The 24,852-nt window shown below is 37.6% G+C and overlaps 1 protein-coding gene and 1 pseudogene across 1 annotated transcript; both read right to left on the bottom strand.

Moving 5' to 3' along the window:
- Positions 223-2,869, bottom strand: LOC18782933 (shikimate O-hydroxycinnamoyltransferase). The gene is made up of 2 exons (XM_007215996.2): positions 2,248-2,869; positions 223-1,412 (listed from the first exon to the last, which is right to left on the bottom strand). Exons 1-2 carry the CDS (start codon positions 2,671-2,673, stop codon positions 507-509), a joined length of 1,332 nt encoding a protein of 443 aa, XP_007216058.1. The 5' UTR covers positions 2,674-2,869; the 3' UTR covers positions 223-506.
- On the bottom strand, positions 15,022-21,860 carry LOC18782727 (annotated as a pseudogene).

Genomic DNA, 24,852 nt, shown 5'->3' with positions numbered 1-24,852 from the left:
TCATGTCTTGTATTTGGAATATGAAGCCATGATTGCAAGAAGAAACCTAGAAAATAAGGTGAATCCCTAATTTTTCAATGCTTTCCGTATATTATTTTTGTAGTTATTTGACCATGATCTAATGGTCCGGCCCTGATAGAAGGATGTAGACAGCACAACTTCTTAATTTCTCTCACTGGAGAATTACAATACCAGAAACTCATGACAAAAATATACAGGAAACTTAATTTAACAAAACCAGAATTGATATAGAATTCAGAATTCTTTTTATTTGATGAGAAAGAGAAAATTAAGAATCACAATAAAACACAGCAAGCATGGTGGACAGAAAGTCCACGACATGCACCAATACATTCATGGCTTTTGAAACAAAGCTTGTAATACTCAATCAAGCAACGTGTACAACCAATACACAACTTCAAAGTTGAACAACCGTAGAGGTGAAGAAGAGGACAGCGTTTCAATCCGAACATGACCAAATTTCTCCAACGGTCTCATTTCCTTAATTATATGTCATACAACAACGTGGAAAATGATTTCATGTCCTCGGATTTCAGAGAAATGACCAGTGATAAACTCCCATCATTTGTTGCACTTGGTAACAAGAAAGACATCCCGTCAAATGGAATTGCACCAGGCCCCATGAAAATGGGTCGACCCCACCCAAAATCGGCATCATGAATTGGCATCCTAGCCCAACTGTTTATGCGAAGATTTGGGCAACAAATCGACGGAGGCCCCGTAATAAGTTCAGAAAGACAAGGATGATGAAGCTCAAGATAGTCAAGGACTGATCTAAAATAATCATCGTCCATCCGCACCAAAGCATCATGAACAAAGCTTGTAGCATACCATGTTGGCTTCGATTGGAGATCCCCTGCAACAGCAATTGGTGTGGTTCTGAAAACAGCATTGCCAAAGAAATAAGGTGGGAGTGGGGGTTGCAATCTGGACCGTGCATCGGTGGCAATAAGTAGTTTGGTGTCTTGATCATCCGGAAGTTTACGTGCCTTGCAAGCACATCTCCAGATATGACCTGCCAACATCTCAAATGAGCTATAGTTGATTGTATTAATATTATTCCCGCCATCTTTCTTAGACTTGTCTTTCAAGATGTTGAGCTGCTTCCGCGTCAATTTAAAAATGGACGTAGTAATATTACTTGTACTTTTCAGATTATCAGAAGGTTTCATTTGTGGAGAAGGTTGGTATTCAATGTGGGGGAATGCAGGCTGAGGTGGGTCTCGGGCACGAAGTAATGTCCTGTCCATGAAGGGCGGTTTAATATTTGAGAGATCACCACGAGCAATATCAGACCATGCATTTACAAAGTGGAGACCAGAAACTCCATCTGCAACGCGGTGATCCATGCCAACACCAAGTGACACACCACCGCATTTGAAGTACGTGATCTGCATTTGCACATATATATATATATATATATATATGTATATATGATATAGACATTAAAATCCAGAACAACATATGTATGTATGTGTAGAAAAGGTGAATTTGATAATCTCATTGATACAGTATATGATCTATATATAGGTACAAGTGGGTTAACCTAGTCACGTATAGACATGAAATGTGATAAAAAAGTAACTAAAAGATCTTCTAGAAATGAATTGCAACAATACGAGATGACATGTGATTAACAATATATATTATATGTACACGTAAATATCCCATGTTCAAGAATTCCCTATTTTCACTTGGTTGAGTTAAAATTTCAATGGCCTGAGCATACCTCCTCTTTTGAGTAAACTTGCACAACGTACCTCCAAAACTGGTAATAAATAATTCCATCTCCCGTCCCGAGTCCCGACTTTCTATATATTCTTTTTAAACTAGATAAAGAAAAGGGAAAACCAGATCTGATTCTGAACTAAGGAGCACTTCAAGTTTTATAATACCACTACCAACAACAAGTTACAGACACCTTCACTGTTGAGTTTCCATTAAATTTGTTCTATTCAGAGTTTCACGTGTTCTAAGATTTGAAGGGTTTTTTTTTTTCTCAATCAAAAGACAGGAGGGAATGGAACTTGGTATATTTCTTCGAACCTATGAGAAGAGAAGCTTTGCACTAAACCAATAGCTAGTTAATCTAAGACTATATGAAGGATTTAAGATGAGAAAGTCAAGCGCATGATACTTGTTGGAAGTACACCAGAGAGTTCTCCATGAGAATGTACCTAAACAAAATACACATTTATTTGACAAAAATCACAAAATTTAAAATACCTGTAACGCCAAAATTGGATATGAGGATATCCCACCAGAGTAATCAATTGTAGGGATCAGTGTCAGGAAATCGGGAGTAGGCGCAAAATCACCAAAATCATCAACAGCAGAGCTGCTTTCCGCTACAACAAAGACCACTCCCTCCGCATTGCAATCAATCTCCACACGGCCGTTCTGGTCGTTGAGCTTGAAGCGACCGGCCATGGGGTAGAAGGGCACAAGGGCCTTGCCGAGGGCCTGCTTGAGCACTCCCTTGTCAAAAAAGTTGTGCTCACCACTAGATTTGTAAAAGTAAACACTGGACGTGTGAAAGGGTGGGAACGCTAGGTCTGAATTGGAGAGCCACAGGGAGCCCCGAGGCGTGGACTCCTCGGCTGGCCTCACCATTGTTGACTCCCTTATGCTCACCATCACCTTCTCCGCCATCTTTTCTTTGGATTTTAGAAAGGAACACACTGTTCCTTTCCTTATGAGCAAAGAAGAAAAGAAAATTACAGCTTCTTTCTTGTGATCACAACTTACAACACAAATACACGACGACAACAAGAATCTATCATCCCTCACAAGCTGAGATTAATGATGCTGAGAGTGTAAATCTTAGAAAGAATTAATCATAGCTAGAGAGACCCCAAACGATCGAATGCTTTACAGTTGATAACACCCGCCTTATTTATATGTGGTGCTTTGCCAAAGGACGTTGCTAATGGCAGCGGTAGATCGACATGTAGAGAATATTATTTGGAAATTTCGTGGATCCACGTGACTCCGGAGTTAATATTTTTTGGCAAGCCCGTTTTCTGCGTGGATTCGACTGATAGGCATAATATATTTTAAAGCAATTTCGTGGCTCCACATGACTCCGGAGTTAATATTTTTTGGCAAGCCCGTTTTCTGCATGGATTCGACTGATAGGCATAATCTATATATATAAAGCAAAAGGCAGAGAATGGTGAAACATTCAAAATACCAGAAAATGCCTTTGGTTAATGCAAACATTAAGAATTCAAATTATTAATTAAATGAGGATAATATGGTAAATTCACACTTTTTCATATTTGAAAAAATTAAAAGAAAAAGAAAAAGCAGATAATGAATCCTATTTTTATGGAATACAACTACCCATTATCTTTTTTAATTCTAAAATAAATTTACTTATTTTTTTTAAAAAACCTCTCGCAAACGCGAAAGCGCGTGCAGATAGGCTAGTATATTTTAAAGCAATTTCGTGGCTCCACATTTTCTGCATGGATTCGACTGATAGGCATAATATATTTTAAAGCAATTTCTTGGCGTTCATCTTTGTCCTTCTTGGTCCTTTCGCTCTCTCTATTTCACTAGTTTACATTGGGAGCTTTAATCCTATCTTAATTTTGACCATTATCCCCACCCCGCCATCCCTCACAAGCTGAGATTAATGATTGTTTTTCCCATATTGAAAAGTTAAGAGATCTAGCTTGGGTTTATAAGGAGTTGGGCTACTCTCTCAATTGCTAATTGCTTTTTGAGTGAAACTTTGACTTCCTTTTATGGAATCGGAGCAAGGCTATTCATGTGTTGGGCCCCTCTGACGGAGCCATAAACTCTACAATTACAATAACCTTAATTTTTATAGGTATATATACTTAAGAATTCATTATAATGATTAACTTTCAATATTACAAATTTGATATCTCGAGTAAATATAACCTTGATTCTATCAAGGTAAAAATATTGAAAGGGTAAACAAATATCAAAAGTTGATCTTAGACAGAATGACAAAATCAAATAAAATCCATGGCACATATATGTAAATGACATATGAAGACATGAAAATATATAGTCGATGATGACAGGCTCGTTTGGGAGTGATTCTAGATAGGCAAAAATCACTTTTGGAGAGAAACACCTCCCACGTCTTTCTCCATATAATCATTTTTATTGATTTTAAGTGATTTTGGAGCATGTGCTTCTCCATAAAATCACTTAAAACTACTTAAAGTGATTATATGAAAAAGTGTTTCTCCATAGAAGTGATTATTGGCCTATCCAAAATCACTCCCAAACAAATCCTTAAAAAATAACTTTGAGTGAGGCAAGGAATGACGTGTCATGGATCTTCGAAAAATCATATTCATGTTTTCATCTTATTTGTACCAAATATTGTAGATAATATTACATTTGCTAGTCACCATGGGTAAGTATAACTATAAAACAACTTGAACATAACATATATAAATATAGATTTTCAAAATGCTGAGAATGGTCAAGTGACCCCTGTGGGACAGTACATCAACCGTCCCCCTTCCTCCTTTGTTTGTATTCTTTCTTGTGATGGATTGCCTTGCCCACCTTGGGATGGCGGAGGGATTTCGGGTCGCTGGTTTGGGTTTTTGGTGTGTTTTTTGGTTTCGGTTTGGGTTATGCTGTCTTGGTTATTTTGTTGTTTCCTGTTTGTTTTGGTGTGGCTCTGGTTTTGTTTTCTCCCTCCCTGCTTTTGGGTTGGTCTTTGTGTCATTTGAATGAAGTTTTATTCAACCAAAAAGGTGATCATGTTGGTTATTCCAAGCGTTTCACTCATGTACCTGATGGAGTTGCAGTTGATACGAGGTCTTGAACATGTAAATTTCCATATGTCGAAGGATGTCAGAGGTTTTGGACAGTTGATTTCCATCTGCTTCTTTTTTAAGTCGATAATTAAAATCAGCCGAGAACTTAAAATTTCAAAAATTAGGGCATTGTTACTCAATGATACATCACAGTCACCAATTCTACCTCAACCTCGAGTGCCAAACTCCTACTCATGTAAATTATACGCATTGCGTTACAGTCTTCAAAGACAAAAAGAAGTTGGGAAATAAGGTATAAAATTTCAAATTAAACAGAATGAAAAAATTAAAGTAAACAATTAAAAAATTAAAAAAAATCTAAAAGGAATTACTCCTACGTTCGCAATCATGTGCATGATTTGAACTGTGATAATTAATGTGGGAACAATATGAGTGCATGATTTGAACATATAATAGGCTCCTACTGGGCCCCCCGACAATTGGTATCAGATGAATAAAATGGAGATATCGATGTCTTCCAACAGCACTACATATTCAATAATTATTTTAATACTACTGTTTAATAACAATGAGTGAAACTGCTGGCCTTCAAGTTTTATAATATCACTACAAACAACAAGGTATTTCATGGCGCCACATGACTCCACATGACTTTAGTTGGAGAGAGAAATAATGTATTTTTTGGCAAGCCCGTTTTCTGCATGGAATTGACTGATAGGCATAACTTATTTTTAGGCAAAATTACTTGGGACTCCATCTTTGCCCTTCTTGGGCCTTCTGCTTCTGCTCTCTTTATTTTACTAGCTTACATTGGGAGCTTTAATCCTATCTTAATTTTAACCATTAAGCCGAGCTAACTGCAGAGGATTATGAAACTCATTTGCCTTTTTATGACCTTTACCTCATGGGGAATGCTAGCAACATTCTCTTTAACCTTCTCTTTTGGACATTCTCCTTTCTCCTTATGACATGTATCACTTTATTTACACTTGAAATAATGTTATTAATGCATCACACAAGCTAATTTTGTTTTCCAAATTTACCCGTATTAAATATTAATTTTTTTTATATGCATGAAGTTAGTCTATTTAAACTTTGTTACCACCTTTTTTACTCTAAATATCAGTTTTTTTTTTCTGAAAAAAAAAAGATGTTGCTAATAAACTAGCTGTTTTTACTCATATGTTTATTGTTACTAATATTAATTTATCTTTTGCTGTTATGTTTTGTTTTTCTTCTCTTAGCATTTAACTACCTGAAAATAATAGCTACATAACATCTTTTTTGTCAAATGACTATTCATGGAAGTGATACCATTTTTCTTGTGGAAAGAAAAAACGTTAACTTTGAAAAAAAAAAAAACACTTTTTTTAAATAGAAATATAATTTTTTATTAATTTTTTTTAAAATAAGGATAAACTTGGAAAACAAAAATTAATTTGTGTGATGCATTAATGACATTATTTGAAGTCTAAGGAAAGTGACACATGTCATAAGGAGAAGGTTGCTAGGATTCTCCTTGTCCCATTGGCTTTTGTTTGAGAGAAGATTACGAGAAATTATTTAGCGTTATGGCGTATCAATCTACTCAAATATCAACAAGTTTTCTTTTTATGAAAAATAAAATAAATTTTAAACTTATGTATAGCTGAAACCGTTCAATAAACACCCAAAAGCCCTCATGTAATTGCAAAAATATATTTATTATTATTATTATTATAAAAATAATTTAAAATTTTTATTAAAAACACGTTAAACTTTTGCTAGCACTGCCCACGTTAATTTTTTATTATTGAAAATTAAACTCCTTTCTAAAAAAGTACTTGAGCCAATGCGGTCTAACCCAGTGCAAAATGACATTGACTTGTAAATTAGAGTTTTAACCACCCCTCAAATTTCACTTTGTAAAGTGTTGCAAACCACCATCTATGTCTAACTTCATTAAAAAAATTCATTAGCTTAAGGGCATTTCCGTCAATTCACTATAATAATAAAAAAAAAATTAAATAGAATTTTTTTTTAAAACTAAATTTTTTTTCTCAGAGACCCAATTGAATTCTTGTGTCAAATCTAGTGACAAAAAAAGTACTTAAGCCATAATAAAAAACTAGCCCCTTGGGTGAGTATGTGCCAATTGGTTTTCTTTTTTCTTTTTTATTTTATTTTTAGAATTAAGAAAAGATAACATGGGTAGTTATGTACCATAAAAATAGGACCAATTATATGATTTTGTTTTTAATTTTAATTTTTTTAATATGAAAAAAATGTGAATTTACCTTATTATCTTCATTTAATTAATAATTTCAATTCTTAATATTTGACTTAACTAGGGGTATTTTATAATATTTTGAATGTTTCACCATTCTTTGCCTTTTGTTTATTTATTTATTTATATATAGATTAAAAAATAAAAAGAGAGAGGAATGTGTGAATTATAATTTAGAAGCCAAAAAGTGATATTGAAAACCTTGAGAGTGAAGAATAGAATTCTAATCTCTTCCCCATCTCCCCCTGCAGCAAACCAAACCCACCAATAAGAAAAAGGGCATTTCCTTCTTGCCCCTTCCTCTAAAAAAAAGAAATTAGAACAATATTACAAACAAAATTATCAAATTATCAGATAATAAATTAAAAGATGAAAATATGTTAAAGTTTTTTCTTTATGCTGAAATGTTGATTATGCATGTAATTTGAAGTAATTTTCTGTCTAAAGTGTTGATTGTGGATTGGAATTTGTTGATTCTGAGTTTTTTAGTGAATCTTTATAGTATTTTTTTGTTCTTTGTTATTAGTTTGGTTTTGCTTCTGTTAGTTTTAATTTTCTAATTTTTGATCTTTTCTGGTTTTGATTTTCTAAATGCTTTACAAAAATGCTAAATTCAAAGAGTTCCTTTGCTAGTCTTGAAGTTTATTGTCGCTCTTTATCTTACCATATGAGAAAATTCATGATAAATCCTTTTGTAATTGAAGTGGGTTTTATTGTTGGAGGTGGTAATATCCTACTCGTTCGTGCTTTATTTGGGCAATATATCTGTAACACCTCGACCCCGAATTTTACCCTTATTTAATTATTTAATTATTTAAGGGTATTTTAGTCATATTTTTAACCGGAGAGAGTTTGGGACCGTGACTTGTATTTTTGGATAGGTCGTACTGAGACGAGTTCATAGACACGTAGTGGGCTCTAATCGGAGTTGTAACGAGAGAGATATAGTCAAAAGAAGTCCAGTGGCACAATCGTAAATATTTTGAAATGGGATTTTTTATAAAATCAGATTTTCTCTCTCTCTCTCTCCCTGCGCGCAGAACAGCCCCCCTTGTTACTGTTCACAGCGGCGGTTTTTGGGCCGCCGCCGCCGCATCCGGCCACCGCTCGGGGTGGCACCGGTCCCAAAAGAACCCTGCCATCTTCCTCTTTCCATCCCGACCAATCTCAGTCACTGGAACCACCTGTGCTCGCCGAAAAATGCAAAAATCCGACCGGTTTTAACCAAAAATTCAAGGAGCTCGATCTCCCTCCTCCGGCCACCAAATCCGACGAGCAAGGTATGGTTTCTCACCTATTTTTCATGCTCTAGCTGCCTGTTGGGTAGGATTAGATCGATTCTTAGCGTAGACAACTCGATTTTCGAATTGAAAATCAGCCGAACTTCGGCCGCCGTGATCGGCCATTTCCGGCCACTTTTTGGGGTAGGTCCAAGAACAAAAGTGGCTCCAAATAGGGTGTTATACCTAGGGTAGGAGTTTGGAGTCGTGGTTTTGAGATTTTCCGGCGAAGCGTTATCGCTTTGGGCATCCACGCGCTGCGGGCGCGTGCGGCGGCGCGTGGGCACTGTAGAAAAATAGCAATGTGTTCTGATGAGATCCTTAGGTTGTCACGAGTGCGTAGGATTTCGCGGATCTCAATTCGGACGTCGTTTGACTATCGAACGGATAATCGCATATTATGCGTTATCCGGGTTCGATAGGTTGGGACCGTCGGATGGTCCCAAATTTAATATATGTTAATCTAGGTATTTCTAGGATCGTGTAGGAATTCAGGGATCGTGAATCGGAACCCCAGATGTTCCGAATAATAATTTAAAGTTTATATTTTATATTAACCGTCAGATCGCGCGATCGTGAGCGATCCGACCGTCCGATCTGAACCAAACTGGCAGGACAAGTGTCCTGTACCTGGTAGAACCCATAGGGACCTTCGAATCAGAAATTGGAGGTCGTGGGTTCCACAGGTCCATTTGACCAGGGTTAGAGTAGTTTGACCATGGGTTGACCGTGAGTCTCCCGGAGTAATCTTACCTTCCCAGGGGAGATTTTCGGGTGCTAGACTATTGTGAGGGGTTACACAATATTAGAATTAATATTTATTATTATAATTATAATAAGTTGTACAAGGGTACAACAGAGTCTAGAATGTCAGTTTGGAGTGCTATATGCACTACCCTAGGTACCTCCTCGGACTTTGGATTCATTACAAGCACCACGAAGTGAAAGTTAGGTCCCACGTAGCGTAGGTTATCCGGCGTTGGGACAGGCCCCATACGTGCCGTTGGTTGTACCGGCGTATGGGGAGATATTGTGATATTGTGTTGAGGTCGCACGTGGCGTAGGTTATCCGGCGTGTCGACAGGCCCCATACGTGCCGTTGGTTGTACCGGCGTATGGGGAGTTATGTGATATGATATGCAGGTCTCACGTGGCGTAGGTTATCCGGCGTTGAGACAGACCCCATACGTGGCGTTGGTTGTACCGGCGTATGAGGAGATATTATGATAGTATGACATGGTCGCACGTGGCGTAGGTTATCCGGCGTGTTGACAGGCCCCATACGTGGCGTTGGTTGTACCGGCGTATGGGGCGATATTATGATAGTATGGCATGGTCGCACGTGGCGTAGGTTATCCGGCATGTTGACAGGCCCCATACGTGGCGTTGGTTGTACCGGCGTATGGGGAGATTATGTAAAATACAGAGAGATGAAATAAGGTATCGCCTATGTGTGGAATTGGGTTTTATGGAAGAACTACGTGTGGCTTGATCCCTCAAGGAGGGTACGTAGGCAGCCTAAGGTTATTAGGTGCAGTCGCAGACTAAATATTAGTCATAATTGATATTTGTATTGTTTGGTAATCGGTTAAGAATTATTGGAAGGCCGAAGGCCATTTGTGTGAATTGCATGAAATTATATTGTGCATGTTGCCAGTTGGGAATATTAAATGCGTTTTCATGCATGTATAAATTTTGGAAAATGTCCAATTTATAGGGGAGACTCTGCCGAATTTTCGGCAGGAAGTCTCGGTTTTTAGTATTTGGGCATGGCATCGGGAGGATGTCGGGAATTCCAAAGGGTTCGCCTCGGGTTCTGAAAAATTCAGGGCGGGTCCTTTCAGTTAGTATCAGGGCTCTAGGTTCAATTCCCTGTGGACCCTGCACTTTATGTGCATCCTTAAATTGTGGGGATCAAAATGGGTTCCATCTCGGAATGGTACATTTGCGACGTTGAGGACGTCACAAAAGTCAAATTATTTCACAGAGGAAAGATACATAGGCCGCCGGAGCATAGGAAGGGCTGGAGCTTTACCATAGACAGTGGTTGTTTCAGAAGTTCCGGAAGATTGCGAATAGAAGCCGAAGGTTTGCATAGGGCAACACTTGTACTTAGGGTACAGTTGGATGTTCCTATGACAAAGTTGTTCATGCGTCCGCATAAGCGGGAGGATAGGGAGTTGATCAACCTGCTTCTAGGGATCCTCCATTGCCTGAACATATTGCTAATTTTCGATTGTATGCCTAGAGCACCGAGTCGAAGATCCTAAGAGCATAACCTATCTCTGGGACGAGCAACTCCCCGACATTGGATCAAGGGATCCAAGGTCAGAAGGGTGGCGTTGGGATAATCGAAATCACAAGTGTCTCTTACAGAAAGAGGCTCGTGTGTGGTGGGAATACTGTGGTCAAGTCTAAGGACGAGGCCCAGATGGATTGAGAAATCCTACCTATGGAGATGGAGAGAGTACTTTGGGGTCTCATCTCACGTGAGCACGTTTGAGTAGAGATCTTTCATTGGAATCAGAAATGGATCATGGTCGAGAAGAGATCGACGATGATTACAATTCGGTAAAAATGATCCTTTCTGACATTTCTCTCAAAGAATCGTGTTGGCAAATTAAAGGGAGAAGTAGTGGAGTTGGGTGGAACCGTACTTCATTCGCGTGGGCTTGAATGCCGCGATTGACAAGAGTGGAACATTAGGGTTCTTCCTCCTTGCTCTCTCACGCGAGCTCGCTATAGAGGGTATTCTTAGTTAGAGAAGGAGACTTCTCTTTCTCTGTTTGCTTAGCTAGAGCTTTTGGCTTGGTTGCCAACACGGTTGCGGAGAAAGAATTTGGGAACCCGAGTGGTAGATGCGGGCCCCATGCTCACAACCCTTCGAGTGACAGGTAGGAAATTTCGGGGACGAAATTTTTATAAGGGGGGTAGATTGTAACACCTCGACCCCGAATTTTACCCTTATTTAATTATTTAAGGGTATTTTAGTCATATTTTTAACCGGAGAGAGTTTGGGACCGTGACTTATATTTTTGAATAGGTCGTACTGAGACGAGTTCATAGACACGTAGTGGGCTCGAATCGGAGTTGTAACGAGAAAGATATGGTCAAAAGAAGTCCAGTGGCACAATCGTAAATATTTCAAAATAGGATTTTTTATAAAATCAGATTTTCTCTCTCTCCCTGCGTGCAGAACAGCCCCCCCTGTTACTGTTTACAGCGGCAGTTTTTGGGCCGCCGCCGCCGCATCCGGCCACCGCTCGGGGTGGCACCGGTCCCAAAAGAACCGTGCCATCTTCCTCTTTCCATCCCGACCAATCTCAGCCACTGGAACCACCTGTGCTCGCCGAAAAATGCAAAAATCCGACCGGTTTTAACCCAAAATTCAAGGAGCTCGATCTCCCTCCTCCGGCCACCAAATCCGACGAGCAAGGTATGGTTTCTCACCTATTTTTCATGCTCTAGCTGCCTGTTGGGTAGGATTAGATCGATTCTTAGCGTAGACAACTCGATTTTCGAATTGAAAATCGGCCGAACTTCAGCCGCCGTGATCAGCCATTTCTGGCCACTTTTTGGGGTAGGTCCAAGAACAAAAGTGGCTCCAAATAGGGTGTTATACCTAGGATAGGAGTTTGGAGTCGTGGTTTTGAGATTTTCCGGAGAAGCGTTATCACTTTGGGCACCCACGCGTTGCCGGCGCGTGGGCACTGTAGAAAAATAGCACTGTGTTCCGATGAGATCCTTAGGTTGTCACGAGTGCGTAGGATTTCGCGGATCTCAATTCAGACGTCGTTTGACTATCGAACGGATAATCGCATATTATGCGTTATCCGGGTTCGATAGGTTGGGACCGTCGGATGGTCCCAAATTTAATATATGTTAATCTAGGTATTTCTAGGATCGTGTAGGAATTCACGGATCGTGAATCGGAACTCCGGATGTTCCGAATAATAATTTAAAGTTTATATTTTATATTAACCGTCAGATCGTGCGATCGTGAGCGATCCGACCTTCCGATCTGAACCAAACTGGCAGGACAAGTGTCATGTACATGGTAGAACCCATAGGGACCTTCGAATCGGAAATTGGAGGTCGTGGGTTCCGCAGGTCCGTTTGACCAGGGTTAGAGTAATTTGACCCTGGGTTGACCGTGAGTCTCCCGGAGTAATCTTACCTTCCCAGGGGAGATTTTCGGGTGCTAGACTATTGTGAGGGGTTACACAATATTAGAATTAATATTTATTATTATAATTATAATAAGTTGTACAAGGGTACAACAGAGTCTAGAATGTCAGTTTGGAGTGCTATACGCACTACCCTAGGTACCTCCTCGGACTTTGGATTCATTACAAGCACCATGAAGTGAAAGTTAGGTCCCACGTGGCGTAGGTTATCCGGCGTTGGGACAGGCCCCATACGTGGCGTTGGTTGTACCGGCGTATGGGGAGATATTGTGATATTGTGTTGAGGTCGCACGTGGCGTAGGTTATCCGGCGTGTCGACAGACCCTATACGTGGCGTTGGTTGTACCGGCGTATGGGGAGATTTGTGATATGATATTGAGGTCCCGCGTGGTGTAGGTTATCTAGCGTTGGGACAGGCCCCATACATGGCGTTGGTTGTACCGGCGTATAGGGAGTTATGTGGTATGATATGCAGGTCTCACGTGGCGTAGGTTATCCGGCGTTGAGACAGACCCCATACGTGGCGTTGGTTGTATCGGCGTATGAGGAGATATTATGATAGTATGACATGGTCGCACGTGGCGTAGGTTATCCGGCGTGTTGACAAGCCCCATACGTGGCGTTGGTTGTACCGGCGTATGGGGAGATATTATGATAGTATGGCATGGTCGCACGTGGCGTAGGTTATCCGGCGTGTTGACAGGCCCCATACGTGGCGTTGGTTGTACCAGCGTATGGGGAGATTATGTAAAATACAGAGAGATGAAATAAGGTATCGCCTATATGTGGAATTGGGTTTTATGGAAGAACTACGTGTGGCTTGATCCCTCAAGGAGGGTACGTAGGCAGCCTAAGGTTATTAGGTGCAGCCGCAGACTAAATATTAGTCATAATTGGTATTTGTATTGTTTGGTAATCGGTTAAGAATTATTGGAAGGCCGAAGGCCATTTGTGTGAATTGCATGAAATTATATTGTGCATGCTGCCAGTTGGAAATATTAAATGCGTTTTCATGCAGGTATAAATTTTGGGAAATGTCCAATTTATAGGGGAGACTCTGCCGAATTTTCGGCAGGAAGTCTCGGTTTTTAGTATTTGGGCATGGCATCGGGAGGATGTCGGGAATTCCAAAGGGTTCGCCTCGGGTTCTGAAAAATTCGGGGCGAGTCCTTTCAATATCATATTATTATTGATAATATCGCGATTAAAACTGAAAAATAAATGAAATTTGTTGAGAAATGACACTTTTGCCAACACAAGGTGATTTGAACTACTCTATTTCCCATCCATCTGCCGGGCCTTATCCAACACACTGCGAATGAGTTTGTTAAAGTTACTACGTGTAATATTTATATGGTCTTAAAAAATTTCTGCAAGCTAATATTATATAGGATAAATTTCCATTAAAAAAAAAAATTCCCTAATGATAAATTTAGGCATATTTTTAATTTTATTTATTATTTTATTATGGAGTTTTTTTTTTTTTTGGGTGTGGTTATATATATTATGGAGTTGTATTATTATTCACCATTGAGTTTAAATATTGTTCATTATATGTGATACTACGTTTTAACTTTAATAGGAATTCTTTCTATGTGGTACTAAGTTACTCATATATATATATATATATATTTGTCAAGTTCATATATCTTATCATATGCGATATATTGTAGTAAATTATTATAACTAAAAAATTATGGTGTGTTTTATTTTCGTTCACTAATTACTACATATTTTCTAAAGACACGGTGTTTGTCAGGTCGCTACATAATCAACTTAAATCACTCTAACCCACCATGCCATACATTTTATTCCAATTTTTTGTGATAAAATAATAGACAATTGACTAAATAAACATCCTCTAAAGTTTCAATAAAATTTTTCAAGTTTTTCTCACAATTTTCGTGATTTTTATTCAATTTTTATCGAAATCGATATTTTCTTGATATTTCCATCGATATATCCATAATTTTGAACCACCGATATTTCCAAAACTCTCGATATTTTAGACCTTGATCCCGACAGCCTTTTTCCACAGTTTCATTCTCTCTCTCTCTCTCTCTCTCTCTCTCTCTCTCTCTCTCTCTCTCTCTCTCGCTCTCTCTCTCTCTTATAGGGGAGCATGTGAGCATTTGCCACATGTGTGGGTGGGCCATGATAGTGAGTTTGCTCCTTGCACTCAAATTCGAATTTTCTTTCTCGCAAATTACAACTTGGAGTAATTTAATCTATCACTTGTATAAATAAATAAAAAACTATATGAGCGTTAGACCAAAATGAATGAACTTGATTAGTTTATAAAAACTTGTAGATCTTTGTTTTCAAGATTACATAAGCATATATTATTAGATGCCAAAAGAAAAAAAGACATCATTCAGAGTCAAGAAAAGATAAACATGACCAAAATCCGACAAATCAAGAGGTACTAGCTTAGTTAAGCACAACAATTTCATATGGTCTTTGCATTATCCATTATGCAACAGAAATAATATCCCATTATTTCATAAAAACAGATTAAGTTCTTTAATAAACATCACAATAACAAAAGATAGCTTGCTTCCCATCCCATCAGCTAGACTAGAAGAAAATGGAATGCCCGGAAATCCTTTTTCAGGCATTTCATGTCCTTATATGTCATACAACAACTTGGAAAATGATTTCATATGTTCAGATTGCAAAGAAATGGCCACTGATAAACTCCCATCATTTGATACACCAGGTAAAACTACAGCCAACCCCTCATATCCAATTCCACCAGGTCCCATGAAAATAGGTCGACCCCAACCAAAGTCAGCATCATTGGATCGGCAGCCTAGCCCAACTAGCTATCCCAAGTCTTGGGGACCTAAAAGTATGAGCCCCTCGAACAAGGCTCGACAAATCAGGCTCAAGTTTCAGATAGTCAAGTGCTGATCTAAGATAATCATTATCCATTCGCACCACAGCATCATGCACACACCTTGCAGCATACCATGTAGGTTTTGATTTGAGATTCCCTGCTGCAGCGATTGGGGCAGCTGCAAAAACCACATTGCCAAAGAAACCAGGCTGGAGAGGCGGCTCCAGTCTGGACCTTCCGTCAAGGGCAACGTGTAGTTTGGTCTCTTGATCATCAGGAAGTTGGCGTGCATTTGATGCACAACGCCAAACATGACCTGCCAACATCTCAAATGTGCTAAATTCGATTGTGTTCCCATCTTCCTTAGACTTGGCCTTCAACATGTTGAGCTGCTCCAGCGTCAATCTAAAAATGGAGACAGTTGTACTTTCAACACTACTAGCGTTTGTGCTCCGCGGAGGGGTTTTTATGGGCGGATCAGGTTGGTATTCAATGTGATGGAATGCAGGTTGGGGCGGGTCTCGGGCACGAAGTAATGTCCTATCTATAAATGGTGGAATTGTAATGTCACACCCTCGAGCGATATCAGACCATGTATTTACAAAGTGGAGACCAGAAACTCCATCTGCTACACGATGTTCCAGACCAACACCGAGTGACACTCCACCACATTTGAAGTATGTGACCTGAGGCATATACAGAGTAAAATCCACAAGCATGCATACTTTGTAAGCTTAATTCAAGTTTAAGAACATGGTATATTATGTATATACATATAACACGTAGATCGTAACTTAATTTGAAAGAATAATCTCATCCAAGTGGCAACATGTGAAACTAAACAGAACAATCCAAGTAAGGTAGTATTCCTAAATTTTTCGTTAACAGTTAAATACATAAATGGTGTGTAAGAGGACTCCGACCCACATTCTACTAGTACAAGGAAAACTACAATTAGAAGTATCAAAACAGGATATAGCACTACTACATTTTACACTTTGCGCGACGAAGAGAATTTCGTCGCGCAAAATACATTGTAGTTGCACAAATTTCAGCGCGACAGAAATTTCGTCGCGCAGAATCCGTCGCGCAAAGATCGTGAAGAAAGACTTTGCGCGACGAAGTTTTTTCATTGGTCACGCAAAGCGACTTTGCGCGATGAAAAAATATTGGTCGCGCAAAGTGACTTTGCGCGATGAAAAATATTGGTAGCACAAAGTTGTGCTTGACGAAATACATTGGTCGCGCAAAGTTTTGCTCGACGAAAAACATTGGTCGCGCAAAGTCTTAAAATTTTTTTTAAAAAAATAACAAATTCCCGCGTACATTTTTTGGTACCCGCCCAAATTTTTTGAGTTTTGCGCGACGAATACTAACGTCGAGCAAATATTTGCGCGACGAAATATTTTTTGTTTTAAATTTTTTTAATTTAAAATAAACTAATTTAATAATTTGCGCTACGAAATATTTTGTCGTCAAGGTTTTTGACTTTTTGTTTTATTATTTCTTTAATATTAATTAATTTATATTAATTTATTCAAATTTTTACTTTTTAAATTTAATTTAATTGTATGATTTCTTTTTAAAATTACTTTAATTTAAATTGATATTAATTTTTTCAAGTTTTTACTTTTTAAATTTAATTTAATTGTATGATTTTTTTAATTACTTTAATTTAAATTGACATATTCAAAATAAAATTACATATGAAAAATAGTGATCAAATTATCCAATAAATATATATATAATATTTAAAATGTACACATAAATTAACAAAGTACAATAATAAAATCCTAATACAAGCGTATTGTGGTGGTAGTGGCGGAGGATATGTTTTGATAGCTTCCTAATCCTCAACTTTAGCCGTCAAAGTCTCGATGATTCCCTACAAAAAAACAAATATGGTCAAATAACCCAAAAAAAAAAAAAAAGGCATAATCTCCCCTAAAATTGTTATACCACAAATCCAACCCAAACTCCAATCCCTCCCCTTTACTCAACCCCAAAACCCACACAAACTAAAAATTAACTCCAAAAACACATATTAATGAAAAAATTTTAAAATTTGGAGAGAATATACCTTTTGGCAAGATTGAGAGTGAGTGAGAATGAGAGGGAGAAGTGAGTGTGAGAGAATTAGAGAAGATAGTGATAGAGAGATGAGAGAGTGAGTGAGAGAGATGAGAGAGTGAGTGAGAGAGAGTGAGAGATAGTGAAGAGAGAGATGAGAGATTAAGTGAGAGGAGTGAGTGAGAGAAATGGTGGGATTTGGGGAGAGGGAAAGAGAAAGGAGAGGTAAGAGTAGAGAAAGACATTGAGAAAATGGTGGAGGAGTTATTTCGGTTTTAAAAACCGTATCACTTTGCGCGACGAAAAATATTGTTGGTCGCGCAAAGGTTTGCGCGACAAAAAATATTGGAATATTGGTCGCGCAAACTTTTGCGCGACGAATATAGGAGTATTAGTCGCGCAAAGTCTAAAAAAATTATTTTAAAAAAAAAATAATCCCCGCGTCCCATTTTTGGTACCCGCCAAAATTTTTAAATTTTTGCGCGACGAAAAATACATATTGGTCGCGCAAAGTCTAAAAAAATTATTTAAAAAAAATAAAAATCCCCGCATCCCATTTTTGGTACCCACCAAAATTTTTAAATTTTTGCGCGACGAAAAATACATATTGGTCGCGCAAAGTCTAAAAAAATTCCCGCGTCCGATTTTTGGTACCCGCCCAAATTTTTGCAAGACGAAAAATATATATTGGTCGCGCAAAGTTTAGAGCGACAAAAAATATTGGTTGCGCAAAGTCTAAATTTAAAAAAAAAAAAAAAAAAAATCCTGCGTCCCATTTTTGATACCCGTCCAAATTTTTGGAGTTTTGTGCGACAAACTGTTGGTCGCGCAAACTTTTGAGAGACGAAAAATTGGTTCGTAGCACAATATTTATAAAAATAATTGTTATGAATAATAAAAATAAAAATATTTTATTTTACAATTTAAAATATAAGTGAGGTTAAAGCTGCTTAATAAATATATATACTATTCAATTTCTTAAGTGTTATACGTACAAAATAAATAAATTTAAAGCTACTTAATAAATAAATATATATACACACACCATTCAACGATCCAACCATCAGACTTGTTTGTATATACTTCAAGATCGTATACCCCAAAAATCGTAAAAAACAAACATTCAGAGATCTAGTAACGGGACAAAACTTTTCGATGGTTATAAATGAAAAATTACGATTTAACGGTTATTTTAACTCCGATTTTGATGGTTTTTTTTACAGCTACATTCCTTGACCATATATGAATACAATGACTGAATTTGATCTTCAATTTAAAATATTTACACTAGTGGATACCACAAAATCTTATGTTATATTTAACGAAAGTATAAAAAAAACTCTTAATTGTTAGTGAATATATTATTTTGATGGCATACACATTCTACGAAACTAGTTTCAACGATCCAACCGTCAAATTTGTTTGTTTATACTTTGAGATCACATATGCCAAAAATCGGAAAAAATAAACATTCAGAGATCAAGTAAAGGGACAAAACTTTTTTACGGTTATAAATGAAAAATCATATGATTTAATGGTTATTTTAACTCCGATTTTGATGATTTTTTACAGCTACACTCCTTGACCCTATATGAATACAATGACTGAATTTGATCTTCAATATAAAATATTTACACTAGTGGATACCACAAAATCTTATGTTATATTTAACGAACATATAAATAAACTCTTAATTGTTAGTGAATATATTGTTTTGATGGCATATGCATTCACCAAAACTAGTTTCAACGATCCAACCGTCAAACTTGTTTGTTTATACTTCGAGATCATATACGCCAAAAATCGAAAAAAATAAACATTCAGAGATCAAGTAATGAGACAAAACTTTTCGACGGTTATAATGAAAAATCACGATTTAACGGTTATTTTAACTCCGATTTTGATGATTTTTTACAGCTACACTCCTTGACCCTATATGAATACAATGAACTAATTCGATTGTCAATTTAAAATATATATTTTCTAACAAAAACCCAATCTGAACAACAATAATATATTTTTCTAACAAAAATCCGATCCGATCTAAAATAATAAATTTAAAGCTACTTAATAAATATATATACTGTTTAATTTCTTAAGTGTTATGCATACAAAATAAAAAACAAAAATAAATTGGTTTAGGCGACGAAATGTTTGGATTACGTCATGCAAAGATTTAAAAAAATATATATTTTATTTTTATAAGGACTTTGCGCGACGAAGTTTATTGTTTCGTCGCGCAAAGTCACTTCAAGCGACGATGTATTGTTGTCGCGCAAAAGTTTGTCACGCAAAGTTACTTTGCTCGACGAATTTTTTTTCGTCGCGCAAAATTTGGTCGCGCAATACTTTGAGCGACGATGTATTGTCGTCGCGCAAAAGTTTGTGGAGCGAAGTGACTTTGCGCGACGACTTGTTTTTCGTCGCGCAAAATTTGGTCGTGGAAGACTTTGAGCGACGAAGTTTTGAGTTTCGTCGTGCAAAGTGACTTTGAGCGAAGAATAGTTTTTCGTCGCGCAAAATTTGGTCGCGCAAGGGTTTGTTTTTTACTAGTGTAGGTGACAATTAGAAACTTCAAAATAGATATACGATTAGTAAATTGAGCTTAGACCCATAAAATTCATTTAAAATCACCTACAACCATTTCCTTTAGTTTTCTATTTAAAATACCTAATTTTTTCAAATAATACCCAATGACTAGGATCCAACTAAGCAAGTTACCTAATATAGCTTAAAATCTTATTTATTATATTTTTCGGATTCCAAAACTACCTCTATTTATAAGTTAATGTGTTATGGGGGGTATAACTAATGACACCCGTTGAATTTGGAAATACCTCTAAATAGTTGTAATGGATGTAGGAACTAATTTAGAAACTTATTTGAAATTAAATATTAAATTCCACATTAAAGTATTAGTAATCTATTTTTGAATTAATGGTGTTTTCTTCCTATGAATTACGACTAGTAATCTATTTAAAGTATTAATAATTTAAATTCAATATTAAATTTAGGAATTAATGTTGTTTTCTTTTTATGAATTATACGACAAGTATTCTTTTTATTATTATTATAGTTTTATGAATAATAGTGTACATTCTAATTATGTGGAAAAATAATTTGATAATCTATTTATTGTTTTTTTTTAAAAACATTTTTTTAATGAACCTATTTTTTCTCCAAATATTGTACCTATTTTATTTCTTTATTACTTGTTTTATGAAAAATAATTTGATTATCTTTTTATTGTTTGTTTTATGAAAACAAATTTTTTTAAATGAGCCTATTTTTTCTCACAAAATAATGTACCTATTTTTTTTTTTTCTAATAATGTACATTCAAAACGAAAATGGTAAAAATATTTCAACTCTCGTGCGACAGAAATTAGGGAGTGAAAAATTGTCTCCTCTCTTTCTCTGAATACCTGTAAGACCAAGAGGGGATAAGAGGATATCCCAGCGGAATAATCAACGGCAGGAATGAGCTTCCGGAACTCAAGAGTCGGCGCAAAGTCCCCGAAATCATCGAGGACCGAGTCAGTCTCCGCCACAAGAAACAGCACTCCCTCTGCATTGCAATCGATCTCGATACGTCCCTCATCATTCAGCTTAAGGCGGCCGGCCACGGGGTAGAAGGGCACGAGGGCCTTGGCAAGGGAGCACTTGAACACCTCCGAATCCAAAACACAGTTGTTTTGAAGATGATGCGCGCCGTTTTGACATTTGGCCTCCTGTAGAAGTAGACACTTCCAACGTGAGTTCTCGAAATCACGACATCCAAGTCCGATATCCACAGTGCCCGTTTTGGCGTTTCCTCCTCTGGCTTCACTACCATTGACTCCCTCACTCTCACGTTGACCGCCATCTTTTGCAACTCCCTGCCTAGGGCTGAGCACGGTTTGGTTTGGTTTGGGTTTTACCCAAAACCGTACGCCGAACCGTAGCTTTCGGTGGAGAGATTTCTGGCACCGGAGCCGAACCACCAACTCCGGTTAACCGGTCAAACGGTTTGGTTTTCTCGGTTTTGGTGATTAACTTGTGGCTGCGAAGGTACTGAGATGGAGGTTGCGAGAATACTGAGACGGAGCCTACGGGATCTGGGTTCGACGACTTCGCAGCTTGCCCCTCCACCTCCACAGCTCCAGCTTATTTATTCCCTTTGTAAAAATGGCTGGTATGATTTTGTTCTTTTTGGACTACCATACAATAAGAAATAGATGAATAAGAGAGGGAGGAAGAAGAAGATGAAAAAATCTGTGACAGAATAGAAACAGAAGAGCCCCTCATTTATTGAAACTGCTTTACCACGTGCTTTTCTTTGTCTGATAAAGATAGCCCCTTTGTATTATTTCTTGTGTTTCAGAGCATTCAAAATGGTTGTTGAACTATTTTTACATTTATTGAATTCAACTGCATTTTAACTTGCAATATTACAATTTAATAGCTTTAGATTAATTGTAATATCTTCTTACATGTTTTTTTATATACTCAAATAAAATAGGAATTATGACATAAATGAATCAATGACTCAAACAACTAGTTACTACAAGCATTTCAATAAAAATTCAGCCTTTTCCCTCATCACCATGCCTTGCACCTGCTCTTTGGTAATACAAGCCAACATGGCTATGAAGGAAGCTGTTAGAACACACAACTCACACACACACAAAAATTTGTAAAAACAACATCTGTACAAAATTGTCCAGCAACAAACGAATTGATGGGAAACAAGGTTGCAAACTTCAGAAGCCTTATCAGTTTATGTGCAGCATATCAAAGACCAATTTTTTTTTCTTTTAAATACCAACAGGAGTTTAGCAGTACCCAAATTACTGTGATCAGGAAATATGAAAGCAAAACTGCATCTACCAAAATCACATGACACATGCAATTGCCATCTAATGTTTTTCATTTAAACAAATTGAAAGAAAAAGCTTGTAAGGACAGATAAATCTGAAATTAATTCCCTTTCAAGCAGATACTGTTCGTCAATTGGTAGTCGTGTATTTGTATTACATCTTCCACTGACTATTTTCACAAGGAGCACCCCAAAGGTATAAATATCTGCTTTCCTTGTCAATTGCCCTCAGTATTGCGTACTTTGGTGCCAAATAACCTCTAAACCAGAAATATAGATATAATTACAAGACAGTAAATGCTTGGATTAAGATACATCAACAAAGACAGACATCCAAAGGAAGATTTAAATGGAGAAAGAAGAGAGAGCATTATTCAAACATGGAACATAATAATTAATACTAAGAGCTCATTCATGAAAAGGACTGAATCAATTCTAAGATAAGCGAAATCGCACAACTCATAATATATAAGGAAAGAATACAGAACTATATACTTATGTTTATTCCTGAAAACTATTTGCATGAGAATTTCACCTTTGTCGTACCCAAGCATATTAGATAACACATTCGCAAATTTCACATGAACACACATTAACTCACTCACTCGTAAACACCAGCAAGGAATTTCAATTCAAGAACAAAGCTATGTAAGTACCAATAAGATTTTGTGCAAGACTATTATTCTGGTAGTTGTAGACCAAAACAGTTAGAGTGCAGAGATGGCGCTCGACTCTAGGACCCAATATTGAGCAGGAATCTTGATTTCTGCGATCTTGGAAGAACTCTGATAGGATGATACTAGAGTTTGTGCAGTAATGGGTTCAAAGCCCACCCAAAATTGAGTCTTGTGCAAAGCCGAAATACGACTCACGCCAATAGCAGACTGTGGAGTCATAGCAAGACCCACTGCACTTACCAGCGAATCTTCAACTTGTTCACCTACCAGAGATGGAAAGGCATGGAATTGAGGCGGGTTGATACTCTGAAACACCGAGACAACATTCTTTGACTCAACAATGGCTATGTCAATTTCACCTTTCACTAAAGCAGCATTAGAGACAAGAGAGCCAGAAATCGAATCACAAATCATAGAGGCATCACCTTTCTTGGAAGCGGAATCGGAAACACCCCTTGTTAAGATATTTAGTCGTTTGTTTTCAATAAATTTCTATTTGTTAGGAAGTCTGTTGCTTTTACCTATTCCTTAGGAGAATCCCAGATTATTAGGAGTAGTTAGTCGTGGGATTAGAGGTTGCTTTATTTTCTAGCTTTCTGTTATTTGCATTTGTATTTAATTAGACTTCAAGTCAATGAATCAGTATCACATTCCTTTTACTCATTCTGTAGCAAACTTAGCTTTTAGTTTTACAACAATTGGTATCAGAGCCCCCCACTAGGATCTGATTTGGAAAAGCAGCAGCTTTCATTCTTGCCGCAGCAAGATATTCAATGGCTTCTGAAAACAGCTTTGTGCAACCTGCGATTCCACGCTTTGATGGTCAAGATGATCATTGGAGTATGTTGATGGAAAATTTTCTGCGATCCAAGGAGTACTGGACTCTTGTGGAAACCGGCATCGATGTGCACACTAGTGAGACTGTTTTGACAGAAGCGCAGAGAAAGACGTTGGAGGATCAGAGATTGAAGGATTTGAAGACAAAGAATTATTTGTTTCAAGCGATAGATCGTGCCATTTTGGAAACCATCCTGAAGAAGGACACTGCTAAATACATCTGGGATTCAATGAAGACGAAGTACCAAGGCACTGCATGCATGGGTGAAACGTGCACAACTCCAAGCTCTTTGCAAAGAGTTTGAAATTCTTCACATGAAGGAAGGAGAGTCAGTAAATGACTACTTTGCAAGAACATTGAGATGCGCATCCATGGAGAAAATTTGAAAGATGTTGCAGTCATTGAGAAAATCCTTCGCTCAATGACACGCAAATTTGACTATGTGGTGTGTTCCATTGAAGAATCGATGACATTGATAGTCTTTCGATTGATGTGTTGCAAAGCTCACTGTTAGTTCATGAGCAGAGGATGACCAGCTATGTTGTGGAGGAGCAAGCCTTGAAGGTCAGTACTTATGAAGGAACTACTTCTTCAGGAAGAGGTAGAGGATGTGGAGGATTTCGAGGAAGCAGCAGAGGTAGAGGACGCCAACTTTCTTACAATCAAGGAGCACAATTTGACAAGGCGAGTGTGGGATGTTATCACTGTCACAAGCTTGGACACTATCAGTATGAATGCCCTGACAATGAGAAGGAAACCAAGGTAAATTTCGCTGAGACTGAAGGAGAAATACTCTTGATGGTTTACATCGACAAGAAGGAGATTTCATCACGTGATACTTGGTATTTAGATTCAGGTTGCAGCAATCACATGTGTGGAAACAAGTCTTTATTTTATGATTTGGATGAAACATTCAGAGAAACTGTGAAGCTTGGGAACAACTCTTGCATTTCTGTCATGGGAAAAGGGGATATCAAATTCCATATGAAAAAGGACAATGTGCAGACAATTTCTAGTGTGTTTTATATCCCAGATTTGAAAAGCA

This window comes from Prunus persica, chromosome G3 (assembly GCF_000346465.2).
Source record: "Prunus persica cultivar Lovell chromosome G3, Prunus_persica_NCBIv2, whole genome shotgun sequence".
In the NCBI taxonomy this organism is placed as follows: Eukaryota; Viridiplantae; Streptophyta; class Magnoliopsida; order Rosales; family Rosaceae; genus Prunus; species Prunus persica.
Note: the sequence above shows the minus strand (reverse complement) of the source record. Positions and strands in the feature narration are given on the sequence as shown.